This window comes from Drosophila pseudoobscura, chromosome X (assembly GCF_009870125.1).
Source record: "Drosophila pseudoobscura strain MV-25-SWS-2005 chromosome X, UCI_Dpse_MV25, whole genome shotgun sequence".
Classification (NCBI taxonomy): Eukaryota; Metazoa; Arthropoda; class Insecta; order Diptera; family Drosophilidae; genus Drosophila; species Drosophila pseudoobscura.
Genome location: NC_046683.1, coordinates 61,623,855 through 61,641,383, shown reverse-complemented (window position 1 = coordinate 61,641,383; position 17,529 = coordinate 61,623,855). Strand labels below are relative to the sequence as shown.

The following is a 17,529-nucleotide window of genomic DNA, read 5'->3' as shown; positions in this document are numbered from 1 at the left end:
CTTCGCATTCAATTCGTTTTCCGCTGATAACAGGCGTCATAGAAGCCCAAGCGGGGCTTTTGGCAAACAAGTCCTGTCAAAAGATTGAGATTAAAATAGCCATGTCAAAAAGGGAAGATTGGGCTACAAATATGAAATATCCCCTCAGCATAATATGAGATCATAAATATCGGGCTTAAAGCAGCATTGGCAACAGCAGCATTGGCAGCAACAACCACAGTCCGCAGGAGTAACGGAAAGCAAAAGCGAAAGTTTCCTCTATTCTTTGTGTGGCTTGGTCTCATCCGGAAAACTGATTGTGAGGGACATGGAAAACCTATTTGAATTTCATTTTCGTATGCAAATTTTCAATGGGTTTTTATGCCGTTCGTTTCATTTCATTTCGTTTGTGAAACGGAAACTAAGCCACAGAAATATGCAAGTGCTCGCTGCTCTTGCCGCTCGACTTTTGCCTTGACTTTCATGGCGGATGCCGATGCCCAGCCAGACCCAGACCCAGAGCTCTGCTCTGCTCTGCCCTGCCCTGCCCCGACTCGACCTCGAACCTTCAGTCCAGTCCAGTTCTTCGGTTTGGTCTGCGAAACAATTGAAACAAGTTTGCAATCAGTGCACAAACTTTTTGCCACCGACAAAGGGCGGCAGGCGAGAGGGAGAACCCGGGCCCTCAAAGAGAAGCAGACAAACAAGCCCTGAGAGATACTCGTACCCTCGTGCTCGTACGAGGGCTCGGAGAAAAAACGCAGCAGCAAATTGTGCGGCTGTCAAGGACGGAAGGGTGGTCTGGCGTTTGGCAGTAAACAACTTCGGGTGCGCCTAAAAGTATGCAATAAAGGCGCAAACAGAACTCGCAGAACCGAAACAGTGACTACACCGAATAGCGAATACGCTGATAAGGTCCCAGCTTGAGTTCTGAAACTCCTCTGAATACTGTACTTCCATAGAACCAATGGACTCCGTGCCCGACACTCCATATACAAAGTGTCCCACAGGAGGAGGAGTCATGGGCATAGGCAGGGGTTTGGGACTGGGACTGGGACTGGGACTGGGAGTAGGGTGGAGGTGTGGCATGATCCAATATCTATAAATCAAAAGGCGCACAAAAAGCTCTTTACAATAAAGCTTAATCACAAACAAGTGGGGGCGATGAAAAGTGAGAAAAGTTTAAGCAGCAATCAAGAACGACAAACAAAACAAAAAAAGAGGCGGAGGATTAGAGGGATTACCAATAATGCGCTAGAAAATTGAAACTTAAGTTTGTTAAAGTTTCGTTAAAATGGTCAAACAGTGGGCGGGGGGGACCGCGGGGGCGACGGGCTGATAAAAAGCGCAATGGCCTTTTGATTGATACGATTGAAACGGAATCGAATGTTTTTCTAATTACGCCTCATTAGGATTACAAATCGAGAGTAGGCGGAAGAAGCTGCTAGCCTCATAAATATTTAGCAAAATGAAATTGAAAACGAGGACCGGGCCTCGTTTCGAGAATTCCGCAATTGATTTCGAGCATGTGATTGATTGTCTGTCGGCTCTCTGATGCGAATCCTTCTCGGCGACACCATAAATGTCGTCTGCTGTGTCACAGTGTCACACCTACACACATGACCAGGCTGTGAGGCAGTTACTCCACGTACAAGAAAGAGAATGAAATGGGTCTGGGCTAGCAGCGAGGCATGAACATGACGCATGAAAGTCGTAACAAAACACTTTGATTGATGATTGAAATGCCATGTGTCTGGGGGTCTTAGTTATGGCATCGTGAGGAGCTCTCATACCGTATCTCAAGAAGGATCTACTACCGCTAACAGTTCCATTCAATAATTAGTGTTGAGAATTACACGCGCAACTGAGCCCGGAACACCTTGGAATGCCATCACGAAACCATCTCCAATCAGACCGCAATCGCTGTTCGCCACCGCAAAATGGAGTCTACTCCTGCCCCTCGCGCCCGCACGAACACATTCAGGTGCACATATGTAAGTTCATGATTCCATAATGTCTGTGACATGTGGCCATCAACTGGACCCACTCGTGGCTCCCACTCTGTCTCCCACTCTCTTCCTTTCCCCCTCAGTGTCTGTGCGGTCAGGCAGTTACAGGTTTGAGTTAATCCATTGTCGTCATCCTCTCCAATGCTGGCGTGAGGATGTGTTGTGGATGTTGTGGATGTTGTCGATGTTGCTGCTGTTGGTGGCTTGTCTTTGAAATGTTTCGGCGGTCGACGGTTCGCTGCTCTGCGGCTGGTTTTTGGTTTCTGGATAAACGAAGCCCGCTCCCCATCCACCGTTCGTTTCGACCATAGCTTTAACTCTCAGTTGAAGTTTAATTAAAATTTCAGTTTTTTCCACATATGTTTGCTTTTTTTACTACCACGAGAAGGTTTAGGTTTAAGAAAAGAATAAAATCTGTATGATTTGATTGAAAAATTCTTCAGAGATAGGTTTTAATATTAAATAAATATTGAATATTTATCAGCTAGACCTGGGGAAACATACTGGAAAATGCTTCGATCAAGCCGTCGATCGACTAAACCTGAAGGTTTGGTTCCTTTTCTAAAACCTGAAAGTTTGGCTTGTTTTCGCTTGAAATGATCCTGCAAGCAGTTCATCCACTAAACCTGAAGCTTTGGTTCAAGCAGTACTCCAGTGAAACCTGAAGGTTTGGTTCGTTCTCGCTTGAACTGATCCTGCAAGCAGTTCATCCACTAAACCTGAAGCTTTGGTTCAAGCAGTACGCCAGTGAAACCTGAAGGTTTGGTTCGTTCTCGCTTGAACTGAACCTACAAGCAGCTCATCACCTAAACCTGAAGCTTTGGTTCAAGCAGTACGCCAGTGAAACCTGAAGGTTTGGTTCGTTCTCGCTTGAACTGATCCTGCAAGCAGCTCATCACCTAAACCTGAAGCTTTGGTTCAAGCAGTGCGCCACTGAAACCAGAGGGTTTTGGTTTTGTTTTCTCTTGAAATGATTTTGCAAGCCACTTTCTCTGGATTTTGTGGGCGGGTGTGTAATTAAGAATAATTCAAGTAAAGAGAATTTATGCATGCAACTTTATTAATATCTATTGTAGGGCGAAAAGAACAGATAAGCACGCATATGTACTTACGTATGCATATTTCAGAATATCCCTGATATATGTGAGAGTAATCGTATTGAAAATGCATATCAATTTATCATACGCCTGATTTGACTACCTGGGCCCTAGGGCAGGCGGGAAAATCATTCGCCCCGAGCAAATGTAAAATTTAAATGCAATGTAATTAAAATGAAATAAAGACGGAAAACAGAACTCACTCAGCAGTCGCTCCGTACATACACACACACACACACACGCGCACACATACAAACACAGGTGATGAATGGACGTTGAAAGGAGAGTTGGGGTCCCCACTACGGTGGGGAAGAGGCGACCTGCCGTCTGGTGACCTGGGGATTATTTAGATGCATTCGGAAACCAGCAGCAGCTCAGAGACTTAATGTCGAATATTTAATTATCACACACAATCAGGGAATAACCAAGTAATTTTCTAGATGGCTGGGTTTTGATTACGTTTTATACAGTCATATTTTTGAGCAGGAAAAGGCAAATTCTTTATTTAATTGCCGACATTTCCGAATTGAATGTTGTGCATTGATACTCCATCAGTGTATAGGTAGTGATTTCTCATTAAGGAATCTACAGTGCATGCTTACGTGTGCGTATGGTTTGACTTTAAACGCAAGACAACTTTATGTAACTCATCTCTACTTCTGACTTAGTTTCGCATTAACGAACCTAATTAATTGCTTATGCTGCTGCCTAATTACGGCATTATGTCTGTGGCAAAACAATGACCTGACATTTACATAAGCATTAGGAGAAACTTCCATCTCGGTTTCTCCGTCACTCCCCGCCCCTATCGTACAAGTACAAGTACAAGTACGAGTGCGAGTGCGAGTACGAGTATGTGTGTCCGTGTCTGTAATTGACACTTTTGGTCTGTCAGAGGCGCCTCACAAAGGCCCCAATACAATTGTCCTGATTGCGGGCCCTTGCACGCAAAGAAGCATATCCATCTATCAAACGCGACCAACTCTCTGCCGAACGTGCATACATATGTATTTATGTATTTATGTGTGTGCTGGTTGGATTATGCAGAACTCGCATAACTCATACGCAGCGTGGCATGGAAATTATTCGCTCCGTAAAACATCCACACGAAGAGCTGCACAAAAGAGAGAGACCCATACAAATTGAACAAAATTGCCGGCAACCTTTACACAATTGCCAGAAAAGAACCTAAAACCAGGCACAAGAAAAAAATACAAGATAAAGAGAGAGGGGACAAGGGGATGCTTCGTCCAGGCAGGGGCGAAGTTGGGGATAGTGGGGGATCTATCATCAGGTTTTGTTACTCCGATGCATGGGATAGACAAATACTTGGATATTTCAGATTCCAATAATGGCAGCTTGGCAATATGGAACCATACGAACCCTCTCAAGGAACGCCGCCACTGACCATCGGCAGGGACCAACCACTTAATGATAATTGCGCAGCTTAAAAATGAACCTCCAATTCAAAGGGGAAGAGATGGAAAAAAGACAAACCCTAAACATGGCAACCCGAAACGGAAAAGGGGTCACGTTGCTCTCACGTTGATTCGACCCGTCTCACCGCCCACCGCCCACCGCCCACGGGCCACGGCCCACTGCCAACAGTTTATGCTCGTATTTCCTGCCTTACGCTGAATGTTTGAATGTTTTAAGTTGGCCAGCAAAAATATTTGCAGCTATTCGCCGCTTAACAACTTAGAAAATGAAAAGGGATCCATCCCCCCACCCCCATTCGCCGGCCCAGCCATCAGCAGGGAAAGTGCCGGACAAAAGCCAAAACCCACGCACATTTTTCACATAATTTCCTTGGGGATTAAGTTTCCACTTGGCCCCCTCCTCCCGTTGGACCAAAGGAAGCTGCCCGATGAAGGGGCCGGCCCACCTCCTTGTGCCTTTATTAATTTTGTGCCACAAAAGTAAATAGAAAACGGAGGGCGACCCGAGTAAATTTCATTAAAGGACGACGACAGGGACTCTGACAAAAGGACAGGGAAGGGCAGAAGATCCAGGCCGGGGTAAAATGTAACTAATAGATAAAGTGCGATTACGATTTCTCGGGTCACAAATCACAAGGCGACGCGACAGGAAATGACATTTGTTGTCGCCTGGAAAATGGAATAACCAAAATCGGTAATGGCTGATGGGTGGGTGGAAGTATGGAAGGATGGAAGGATGTGGGCGGAGAGGAGCCAAATGAAATTACAATCAGTCTGGCCCCAAACTGAATTTAGTTCCCTCGGAACGCTGCTGCTCTTCGGCTCCTCCCCATTTTTTTCGGGAAGTTTTTCGCTCCCTGCTACTGCGGAGTATTCTGCATAAAGAATTCGCCTGCAGGGCACCGAAAAATTTATGCGCACACCTCTTTCGGAATTTAACAAAAAAAAAAGTATTACACGCAAAATAAAAACAAAAAATCTGTATAAAAGTATGAAACATGACTGCAAGCAAGAGACAGAGAACGGTAGAAAAAGTGTGACAGAGCGAGAGAGAGAGAGAGAGAGAGAGAGAGTGCGAGCGATGCCTGGGAGACTACAACTTCTTCTTGGTCTTGGGGGGTTCTCACTTGCTCTTGGTCTTGGCGTGCAGCAAAATGGCGACAAAAGTGAACGGGGAATAAAATGCTCGTGGCGGTAGCCCCGACACTTTTTAAAGCGTCAAAAAATGTGTTGTTGCGGTTTAAGTCGCACAGGAAGGAGGTTGAAATACTACCATGGAAATACTTGCACAATTTTACGCACGAGACGGTTCTATATCAGACTGTGGAATGCACTAAAATAGATCACATTTTTGGGGGCCATTTTGGTAGCATTGTGTGCATTAAAACAAAAATCAGAAACGACCACTTCCACATGGATGCAGTCAAACGAATTATTTGCTCGGACAAAAAGAAAGAACTTTTTGTGCCGGAAAAAATGGCGCTCGGTGAAATCTGTGGGTCTGTCGGGAATGAGGCTTAAAATAAATTATAGACAAAATCAAGGCAATTAAATCAAAGCCACGTCAGTAACTCAAACAAGAAGGCGGCCAACGTTTGCTGCTGCCTCATGAATATGCAACGACTGAGCGTGTGGCAAGGAGTGTGTTGTGTCTGTAGGTTTGTTTGGGGTATGTATTGGGTGGGTTCTGAGTGAGTGGTGAGGAGGAGGACAGCAGGCAAATGGGGCAGCATTTTCGTGATTGAATTCATTGATGAACAACAACTGCCAGCCAAGAGGCAGAGAGAGATAGAGAGAGACAGAGAGAGACAGAGAGAGAGAGAGAGAGCAATTGAAGTTTATGCAAGTGATTGGCCACATGTGCCAAGCTGAATAAACCTCTGGATACCCTACCCTATCACACTACCACTGCCACTGCCACTGCCGCTGCCACTGCCCCTACCGCTGCCACTCCCCCCTATCCAACCGCTATCAGTGTCTGTCCATCCAGGATCCTGGAGTGGTGCACAACAGCGTGAAATGTGCGGCTGGGGGGCATTGAAACAAATCACCTTGATTGATGATTGGCATTTTGTTGCCAAGTGGCAGACTGTGAGAGAGGGGCACACACTCTCCGATTCACTGGGCCATCTCGCCGCAACCTCCCCCATCCACCGACCCCTCCCCCACCCCCTACCACCTTCTGACACTCTGCTTCTGTAAGTCAAAACCCCAAAAGTCAACCGCAATTAAATGAAAAGGCTGACAGAGTGGGGTTGGAGTATGGCCTGTGGACTGTGTATTGTGTATTGTGCACTGTGTACTGTCTACTGTGGAGTACTATTGAGGGGAATTCGAGTTTCTGTTTTGGCTTATTGCTGCAGTAACAGGTGCAGTGCTGTGTGCGGATAGGCACTGCAGTTGTCAGCGCTGTCAGATGTCAGACATTGTTTTCACTGTTTAATCGAATTAACAGAAATGTTTGACGGTTTTTATTGTGCTAATTAAAAATTTTAAGAGTTGTGGTTGCGGTTAGAAAAGGAATGCGAAGGGATTCTCTAGAGATAATTGTCAGATAAGTAGTGATTGATTCTCATTTATTTGTTCCTTTTATTTGCTGAGAGTGAGAGTCGAATTGTTACATATATACTGAAATCTTATCGCCAGAGAAATAGCTGTTGCTTCATATCCATATGTAAATGAAATACACATTCATTCCTACGCCCTTCTGTTTTCAGATTTGCCCAACAACATTCGTTTGAATTCAACAAGAAAGGCTAATTGCCAGTGAGGGGTACCCTGCCCTGATCTGCCCTGCCTCCAATGTCTTCAATCTCTTCGCTCACAATTTCTCCGAAACAGAATCAAATGATTCATCATCATAAGCTGATTCCGTGTCCAACCCATAAGCGTCTAGCAATCTCAGTCTTCACACGCAGCGAAACATGCCCCAATGCCGCATACCCATACCAATGCTTCAGATCCCAAAAGCGTAAACAGATTGATTGGAAGGGTGATCAGGCGGAAGCCCCTTAGGCCGCACACTTAAAAAAGCACGGGAGGATGAGGATGAGGATGGTAGCGAGCACCTTGGTCGCAGCCTGAGGTGTCGCCCCGCACTTGGAGCACGAGTGGAGTAGCTTCACGCCGCGGCGATGCAATCAATCAATATTCAATACATTTTGGAGAAGGCAGACAAAGGGAAAGACTGTGGGGAGGTGGGTACAGACGGGACGGAGGGACGGGAGACGGGGGGAATTGAAAAAATGAAATCAAACAGCGCTTAAAAATTTATTAACGTTCGCCAAACCAGTTAAACGTCAGCAAATTGTATTTTTATGTTAAGACCATTAATGAAAACCGGAAGCAAACAGAACGCAAATGGATGCAGCGGAAAAAACGCTGAAACCTGGTAAAACCAAAAGGAGAAAATAATAAAACATTTTTGCATTTAATGTACACAGAAGGAGAGGCGGATGGAAGGATGTGCAGGATATGCCAGCGGCGTCGGCGGCGACGACGGCGGCGGCGACGGCGGCATTGGTAGCACTTCGATTAAGTAGCTTTGTAAACAGCGGGAGCTGGCACAGGAGCAGCCGTCCCGTCCGGGATTGGGAACACGGACTACAATCCAGGACAAGGACCAGGAGCAGGAGCAGGACCAGTAGCAGTCCAGCAGTCCAGCAGTCAAGCAGCCAGGACCTTCGCGCAGACACTTGAAAATGCATAACTTTTGAATGAGGTGCGGCGCAGAGTTCTGACTGGGGTCCTACTAGAGGGAGCTCTGCTGCTGCCGGTCCGACTTGTTTGCCTCGCTTTTAATGCATTTTACGCCATGCTGCGTTTCTCCTCAACCCCGCAGCTCTCTGTCTATCAGCTCCTTTTGTTTTCCACTCGCTGAAAAATGCAATGCAAATGCTATCAATGCAAATAAAGCTGATTAAGCTGCATTTTGATAAATTTTCCCATGATTTTACATTTAAATAAGGGGGAACGCTGGAAAACTGCTGCAAAAAAGTCATGAATCAACTGCATTGCCACAAACACACAAAAAGTGTGTCCCCAAAACCAGGCAGCAGCCATTTCTTAGCCACTATTTTTCTGTCAAAGCCAAATTAATTAGTGGCCAGTGCACACACATAAAAACTGGCTTAAATAAGCCAAACTAATGTTGCGGACTTTGGGCAATCAGGGCTGGAAAAATTCAATGAAAACAAGAGGCTTGGGATAGCCTTTCAGGTCGCTTTCTTGATCACTGATCCATGATCTCTGATGGCTTCGACCTACATCCTAGACACATTTATGAAACATTTCATCTATTCATCTATAGAGACACAAGGAAATAATTGTTGGATGGTCACGTCTATAAATGATGATCGAATATTCGAGTGTTCGCTGGGGAAATCTCTGCAGCCCTAAAATTCAAAGTGATTTTTCTCATCTCTCATTGAGGCCGTCCCTGCAATCCGCACCCGCCCTATCCGGTCTCCATAGCCACTCTATCTTCAAGTTCTTACAAAGTGAGCAAAAGTTTTTGGGCTGTTTGCTTATTTGTCGTGTAATTAAAAGGCTTGCACATTAATTTCCAGCTGCACGAATAGGAAATACGCAATGCAGACATGGCCAGGCCGAGAATGGTGAGGACGGAGCCGAAAAGCCTTACAAAGCGCTCCCATGATAAATCCCCGACAATTTTTTCGGCCAGAGGGAGAGCGAATGGAGACGGGCTATCCTTTGTCCGACTGAAACTTATTTTATTTTCATTCTCAGTTTTTTGGCTGCCGCTCAGCGCGCGCTCTCAAACAACAAAGTCAACAAGGAAAACTAGGAAAAGCAGCTGAGGAGCAGCAGGCGAAGTATAAGGAGAAGGAGAAGGAAAATCTCTTGCAATTAGCGCTGGGAAAAGTTCTCGGCTCTAATTGATTTGCTGTAAACCGTTTGACGCTTTGGTCGTCTCCTCCTGCTTTGCGATGCCTGCAGACTCTACTTTAAAACGTAATGCCCGCCCATACTGGAGTCCTGTCCCGATTCCTTCGTCCTGCTGCACTAAAGTATGCAACACAATTGTTATTGAACACGTGCACGCGCCCTCTGCAGCCATGTGGAGCCGGATAAGGAGCTGGAGCAAGAGCAGGAGAGGATTCGAGAAGGACACAGAGCAGAGCCATCGTCAAAAGCAAAACAAAGAGGTTTTTCCCCAGCACAACTCTGGCGCTTAAAAATGCTAACAAGTTGGGGAAAAAATGTGTGGGAAAAAGGTGCCAGAGGGTTGGCCTATGAGTTCAGCAACGGATTAATGATTGGGAGCCCTTGAACTACTATTCGAAACCACACGCCTGTACAAAGCGCAATTTCCTCATGGGAGAGATTATCGGGTAAAAACTGGATTTATCTTAAGGATATGTTCTATACTAGTTTAAGCAATGCGGCTACAGAAAATTCCTTCGTCGGATGATATACAAGTTTTTAGATTTTAGTTGCAGACACCCTGCACTCAAGAAGCTGACGGCGCCATGGCCACAGGGATTCAATCGAATATGTCTGTCTGTCCATCGATTCCACAATTCATTGAACCACCCACGGGGGCAACGGCAACACCGTACCGCATCGCCACACCGAAGTGCAACAAAATGCACAGAAGCATTGCGGCAGGCAGCCGTAGACGAGAAACAGCTTTGCCAAATGGTTGGGAGGGAGGCATGATTTGAAAAATTCAAAGCAAACAACAACGAAAACTGGCAAGGCTTTTGCACTTGCCTCGCCCGCGCGAGTCGCGCCACCAATTCCGCCACCCGCCTAAAAAAATCACACAAAAGTTATCGCCACCGTACACGCGAGCGAAACAATAACTCGGGACACGGTTCGATCGGCCAGGTGAGAAGTTGTCGAATGCATTCGCATCCATTTTAAAGTTTTTCCCAACTGAAAAAATACGGAGAGGCGCCCATAAAGCCTCAGAGCAGGAGACGGACACATAAACGATGAGGGAGAGGGCTCTACACCACAGAAATGAAAAAAAAAGAGAAAAAAAGACAGAAACAGGAATGGAAAGAAAATCCATCAAAAAATTAGCCACGGCCTGAGGCCCAGTCCTGGCGAACACTTGAGTTGAAACCTCATTTTAGCCCACGTCGCGTACCATCCCCGCTGTCGCTGCCATTGCCGTTGCCGCTGTTGACGCGGCGTCACTTTTGACGCCTCCGCACCGCAAAGACGCCACAGGCGGGGAGAAAAGAGGAAGGGTGCCGGTGCCCCACCCCGTGGCACTCCACGACGACAGACAGTCGGAACGGAACGAAACGAAACGGTAAGGAAGTTACACTTAAAGCTATGCCGACGCCTTTGACACGCATGGCGGGATGCCACTTTGATGTTTCTCCGTCAAGTGGTAAATGGCTGAGAGGTTCCTGCGGCCCGGGCCCAGGCCGGGGCCGCAAATATTTGCTAAATGCAAATTACTTTTGACGCTTGACAATATGAAAACGTAAGTGAAATGATTGGCTCATCTCATCCAAGATCCCCAGACGGGGGAGCAAGAGTTAGGCGGTCTGAGGTTCGGGGCAACAGCGCACTGGGGAAACTGAAGTAGATCACATGCATACATACCTTCATCATTTCTATTCAAAGTTGAAAGTTGTTGCTGCGGTGTTTAGCCAAAAATCAGCTTGAGACTTGCCTAAAAAGGACACAAAAGTGAGCGTGTTGGATTCCAACAGGAAGGGATACGTACCGATTCGGGTTTGCGGGCGAAACTATAATCCTATTCCAGATTGCAGAAGTGCCCCAGCCAGCGCAGAAGGGCATGGGGCCTTCCAGACCCCAAATCTCCCAATATCACTCCACTAGGACCGAATAAAACAACTAAAATAACAATAAGCCCGTGCAATGGCATTGTTTTCACTCTGATTAATATTGTAGTGTTGGGTAGCGCGCAACCTACCAGCCGGCAATCAGCTGCTACCAGAGCGCACAAAATTATTGCATACTTTCAGGCTGCGATTGAGGTGTTCGATAGCTGCCAAGGGGAAGCTGCATACTTTTAGGCTTAGCAAGTCTGGCGAGTGAAAATTGGAAAAGAAGCTCCCAACCCAACCCCCCTAATAGTAATTAGTCCAAAAAAGGTATACATATGTATATACAAAAATCAGTTCTATTAAACTATGATTGATTTATTTGAACATTTTGATACATATTCATCCTGAATTTTCACTCTTTTCATTCTAAGACCAATGCTCTTTTTAATCATTTCATTTCGTGCTCAAATTGACAATTACTTTCTTATTTTGGTATGTGTTATAGTTTTTGATGTTACAGTGGTGATTTTCTGGTACAAATAAACTGTGGAATTTGTGATCTTCATCTACTGATTTTTGTGCTCTTGTGCTCACGCTTACATTTCAAATATTTACTAATGTGTTTTAAACGTTACTTTTTACTCGTTTTGCTAGTGACTTATTGAATGGATTTTTCCAAACGACTTTAAACCCCATTTAGAATGTGTGTTTGGTATTGTAGAATGGGGCGTGGGTGGGGTTGCATTGTCAGAGTGATTTCTTCCCCTTAACCGTCGCTCTTGGGGGGCGTGTACCAGCCACCTTTTTCGTGATACTTCATGATATGCCTGAAGCTCTCCCGGGCTCGCGGAAGACTATACATACTTTCTCGAAGCAATGGCGGGTCCAACATCACGCGGGCCTTTCCCCTGGGGAGGGTGGCGCTTATTTGAATTATCATCGCTTCCACGGTGTAGGCGGAGCTCCAACCCTGCTTCGTCAGCAGCTCCATGCAGATAGCACCGCCTGAGTGAACATATCCGTTTTTGATGACTGGAGAAATGACTCGGACAAATGGCGGCTCGAATGGATACTTATCGTTGAAGCTAAGGCGAAGTAGTATGGTTCCGTCTTCGCCAGATTCCTTCAGCTTCAACAGATCCTTGTGAAGAAGGCTGTCCGGATCAACAGACTTGATCCGTACGTTCCACTCGTAAATAGAGTCATTGACAAGTTCAACAGAAAACATATCTTTTTTGACGGAATCCGATTTATAAACAGTGCGTAGTTCCTTCATCAAGCGATCAGATGACTGTACAGAGCAGAATTGGGAACCCTCCAAATGGGTTTTCCTTAGCTCTCCACGCAGTCTGTTTAGTGTGGCCAAATCCTCTTTCTTTAAGCCTTTGTTGCTGTCATCATCCACTACCGGTTCTATTGCCAGATCTATCTCAGTGTCGTCCTCGTCCTCGCCCTCTTCCTCAGTCTCGCCTTCGCTCTCCTGCTCGTCGACTTCCTCAGCAGGAACACCGAATTCGACTTCATCGGAGTCGCCTTCTTCGCAGTATCCAAATGGTTCCCCATCCTGCGGCACGTCCAGAGGAAACTTCAAGCTGTCCATATCGCCCGGCATTGGGACATTGTACAGCTGGCACAGCGCGCAGAGCAGAATGCGCACCTGGCAGATCAGGTGATTGTCGGGCCCATCCGTGGTGCTGAGCATCTCCACGGCACTGGCAACGCTGGTTTCTTCGCTCTCGGCAAACCAGACTGGCGGCGACGATGGGTAATCCGGTGTAATGCTCGCCATGATTTCGTATCGCTTGCCAGCCGCGTCGATGAATCGAAACTCCATTTCGTCCAGGCTGGAGTTCAGAGTCTGGAAGCGCTCGTGGTCCTTCGTAAAAATCTTCTCCAGGGTCTTGATCTCCAGCTTCAGTTCTCTTAGACACGCCATAATGTCTGAAAAACGGGTAAAGAATTACGTGAAATGCCGAGAATTTTAATTTTTAGTTGTGTTTCGTTTTATTAACACTTTTTTTTCGCCTTTCTGGCGCTATTAAAATGTGACGTTTGCCTCCTTTGCTCTCCTTTTTTTTTCTCACAGAAAACTTCCAAACATTTAGAGAACCGATGTGAAACCAAAAGCCTTACTGAATTTTCACCAAAATCAATTTAATTTACACACAAAAAAAAAACATCACCCGTTTCATGAAATTTTATTTTATTTTTCATCCAAAAGATCTACCAGTCAGAGCTGTTTTCGATGGAAAATATCAGATACAATGAACTTAATAATTTGAAGTATTGGTCAATGAAACATTGTTATAAATTTCACCGAAAAAGATGAAGGGATGAATATAGAGTCACTCGAAAAATCACAAATAGTATACCCAATTGCATCGTAATTCTTTGTATCGCTACCACATTACTATCTATACGATTTGATGAGCCGATCCGCACAGCCAATTTAATGGGGTTACTCTGGCTTCGAAATTTTGGAGCTGTTGTCTTTGGAACGCAGTTAAAAATTAGTAAATCCATTATAGATTATTTGAAAATATTTAAGAGCACACTAGGGCTGCATCATTGCGTCTTGGCGGAAAGACAGTTTCTTTTACAATTCTTTACAAAGCCAATTCTGCGTCAGTTCGTCTATTCCGATATCGATAGCAAACGCGCGGCAGTTTGAAAAGGCTATTACATTGGCATATAAACCTATATAGGCCTATAGGCCACATTCTAGTAGTGTCTTCAGGGCACCATAATGAATTCATAGAATATTCTGTATAGATGCACCTACGCTCGAAATAAACTCAACTTTTTGCCAACACTAGGCTTAGGTTAAATGCCTATTATATGCTTTTAGACTATTAATAAATACTTTAAATTAAATTGAACTCAGCGAGCAATGATGCATAAGCCTACAAAGAATCCTAAGAATTGCATACTACAAATAAACTGGATTAATTGGATTAGTATTGTGGAACGAAATTCAATTTCATCCACCCAAAACTGCTTTCAAGCATCCACTCCCACATTCAAGGCAGTTTATTCATGGCATGGAATTTGCAACAATAGCTGGTCGGGCGCTTAGAGAGATTCCGCTCCATGGAGCGACTCCTGGGGTAGTCTGATGCATATGTTGCCACTGACGTCTAGAATGCAACTTCATTGCAATTAAACACTCAATTTGCAGACTCTCCCGGAATGTTTGCAAATGAAATTTGGGCAAAGGTAAAGTTTGTGCGCCGCCAGGCAATGGGAGCATCAGGGAGGACGATCTGGGACTGGATCTGGATCTAGGAGACGGGGACAGAGACAGCGTCAACAAAAGTCGCAAAACAAATAGCAAAAGCAAAATGGCGCCCCACAACTTTTAGCTTGGTTAAGGGAGTTTCTCCCATCTAAAGACGCTGACATTGCGCATTTGCCGTAGATTATTACAAAAGTTTAAATACACAGACAGATACAGTCGACCCAGGGAACTCCTCTCGTGATTATAGTGCCGGAATATACTCTCTATCTCTTGGAGCCCTCAGGTGTTGTGACTGGCGAGGAGGCCCCGGTCCCGGCCCGGCCCCGGCCCCGGTATCGACCTCAGCCTCGGTCCCCTGCTTCACTGGTGGCCACCAAGACCAAATCCAAGCTGACACTCAAGGAGTTGAACCGAGAGCTGGAGTTGAGGTTGATGCTTTTAAATAGCCTTGGCAGTTGCACTTGTTTCCACACTTTTCCCCAAGGAGTTTCGCTTTTCCCTCTGATGGCAGAGAAAGAGAAATTGTGCAGGATAGTCTGTACATACATACATATGTCATCAGACCGCAAATTGTTTGGCCAGCAGTTTATTAGAGCCAGACAGATTGTTCTTTAGATTGCGAATTTATAAACTTGGAACGTGTTGCGGGTAAGTTTTAGTGCTGGAGTTTTCGAATAGCAATCGATATGTCACTTTCTGGATATGTATTCTTCTTCTATTAACATCTCCATTTGTCAGTACTCATTCATGTCTATATACAAAAATATATCCTCCTAACTTTATTCCACCTTCCAGCAGAAAGGCAGCGCAATCCTTCATTAACTTTCTTTTGCAATGGACGGAAGCACCTCCTTCCTTTTCACTTTGTGTATCTTTCATCTCGTGTCGCCGCCGTCGAAAACACATCTGTAATTCTGCTTACATCCCCACAATTTCCTGGCTTTCTGTGATGTGTCTGTTGGTGGCGTTTGCTTTCGTTTTAATTTGGCAGCCCGCATAATTTTGCTATGATTTGCACTTCTTAATTAATTATTTTTCGTTTTCGTTACCAAAAGCGGATTTGAAGAAGCTGTGTCAGCACCCGCACCCCCGCACACTCGCACCACCGCCGCCCCCACTCACGCACATGGGACAAGACTTCCACATAGAAAAACTTCGGGAAAAACTTTCTCCCTCATTCCCCATACATACATATATACACACATGCACGCACACACATAGAAACAAAGAAAGGGTTGATAGCCGGAAGAGAAGGCAATCCGAGAAATTCTTTCCTTTGTTTAGGCTATGAGGCAAGAAATTTGCTGAAAATTCTCGTATCTTGATGTCCTTTTAGATGAATGCAGTTAAGTGAAAAATTCCCATTTAGTTTACCCTTCAAGGGATATGTATATACATACAATACTTAGATATATGTACATACATAGTACCCGTACATGCCCGTACAAACAACCTAAATTCCCAGGGTATTTCAATTCATTCCTTCCCTATATTGTGGCACCTTTGACACACGCTGCTGCGTATGCGTAATATCGACAAAAATCAATGCAATAATCCCCATTCATTGGAAAAGGCTTAGCTCAGCGAAATCCCCCAAGCTCATTGCAATTGACAGGAACCAAAGCGGCGCCAGAACCAGCCAGAACCAGCCAGGACCAACCAGGACCAGACATCTCGCAGCTTTTTGTTTCATTGGCCATGGCAGGAGCGCTTTTTTCTATTAGTTCTGATTAAGCTTCGCCCCTCGTCGTTCCATTGTGACATGTCAATTGCATTTGGTTTTGGTTTTGGTTTTGGTTTTAGCGTGAATGCAAATTGGTCTCGTCTCCCTATCGCCCGCGAAGCTTCGACAGCCGCTCATTATTTAGACGCTTAACCACGCATCGCTTTGCATTACGAGATTAAAGTTTCGATGCAGAGAGCAAACGCCACCTGGCTTACGGAAATTGAAAATTTCACGCGAGAACGCGATTTCTTCTGGTTTTTGAGGGTGCCAAATGTCAAAGTGGCATCAGCCACACCCAGCAACCCACAACCACGCAGCACACGCAGAAGAATCCGGCATTCGACAACTCCATCTCCATCTCCATTGGCATCTCCCATCGCCATCAGCCCATCGCTGTGATGCCACATCTCTCATCCATCCATTGCCGGGGCATGTAAATTGCTCTGGCAAACAAATCACGTACTCCGTATACCAAACGCCGTGCAATGCGCGTCGCTCTCATTCTCCGTGCTCGTTCTCTCGTCCTCGTCCTCCTTCTCGCTCCTCTTCTCGTCATATCAAATGCCAGCAAAGGCTGCAGGATTTTTGCGGTCTGTAGCTGAAAGGCTAAGCAACCGCATTGAGTGACTGAGTGCCGTTATTTGGCCATGTCCGTTACCCACACTCGTCCCCGCACTGATCCAAAAGGGGCCTAAGCAACCGCAACCGAGAACGGGTTCGACAAACGTCTCGTTCGCTTTGTCTGCTCGGTTTTACTTTTTTTTTTTTACCACCATAGGAGCATACGATTCGATGGTAAAGTCCTTTAAGAATTTAGTCAGCGGTGTGTGTGTTTCCTGGATATCAAGCAGATATCGAAATGAGCAATGCGTGATATTAGATAGGCATCGAATGAACGAGGACATTCGTGAAAATGTAATATGAGAACGAGATCAAGCAAACCTAAAAGGTAACATATTCTACATAATATCCCTACCTCCATCTATAAATACTTATCTATGCTTTTATTGAATAATCGCATCTTCTAATGAGCCCCAATGGACCGCAGCGCAGCCGCAAATAAGCCGCGAAAACATGGTGCAGAACATAATGAAAAAGTCTTGGTAATTACTCGAAAATATGCATTAAAAACTTTTGACCCGTAATGAAGAAGTACGGCTTGAAGAAGCCCGCCAGAACTTGATATTGGATCAATTAAAAGAAAAACTCGACAAGGCAATGATGCAACAAATTAAAACGCATACGAAGCGGGCTAGCTAATGAAATTC

General features: G+C 45.3%; 2 protein-coding genes across 6 annotated transcripts in view; both read right to left on the bottom strand.

Moving 5' to 3' along the window:
* The window catches only part of LOC4812408 (uncharacterized), a 100,918-nt gene extending 89,488 nt beyond the window's left edge, over window positions 1-11,430 (bottom strand). For all 3 annotated transcript variants that reach the window (XR_004470001.1, XM_001352907.4, XM_033382964.1), the window contains exons 1-2: window positions 11,234-11,430; window positions 11,110-11,179 (exon numbers count right to left, since the gene is read on the bottom strand). Coding sequence is in view for 1 of the 3 variants with exons in the window: in XM_001352907.4 (XP_001352943.4) it covers window positions 11,110-11,118 (9 nt within the window). In the remaining 2 variants the exon portion in view is untranslated. The remainder of the gene's footprint in view (window positions 1-11,109; window positions 11,180-11,233) is intronic.
* A 285-nt stretch (window positions 11,431-11,715) lies between these two features.
* LOC6900254 (ubiquitin-conjugating enzyme E2 Q2-like) lies at window positions 11,716-13,565 on the bottom strand. Of its 3 annotated transcripts, none has more exons than XM_002135547.3 (2): window positions 13,431-13,565; window positions 11,716-13,238 (listed from the first exon to the last, which is right to left on the bottom strand). In XM_002135547.3, exon 2 carries the CDS (start codon window positions 13,231-13,233, stop codon window positions 12,064-12,066), a length of 1,170 nt encoding a protein of 389 aa, XP_002135583.1. In that variant the 5' UTR covers window positions 13,234-13,238; window positions 13,431-13,565; the 3' UTR covers window positions 11,716-12,063. The 3 variants fall into 3 exon arrangements, with proteins under 3 accessions (XP_002135583.1, XP_033239801.1, XP_015044028.2); XM_033383910.1 differs by having other exon boundaries at window positions 13,312-13,562; XM_015188542.2 differs by having other exon boundaries at window positions 13,481-13,495.
* Window positions 13,566-17,529: the final 3,964 nt, after the last annotated feature.

What these genes read in the sequence shown, in the direction of transcription:
- LOC6900254 (XM_002135547.3), bottom strand. Translation starts at nt 13,233, where the DNA reads ATGGCGTGTCTAAGAGAACTGAAGCTGGAGATCAAGACCCTGGAGAAG.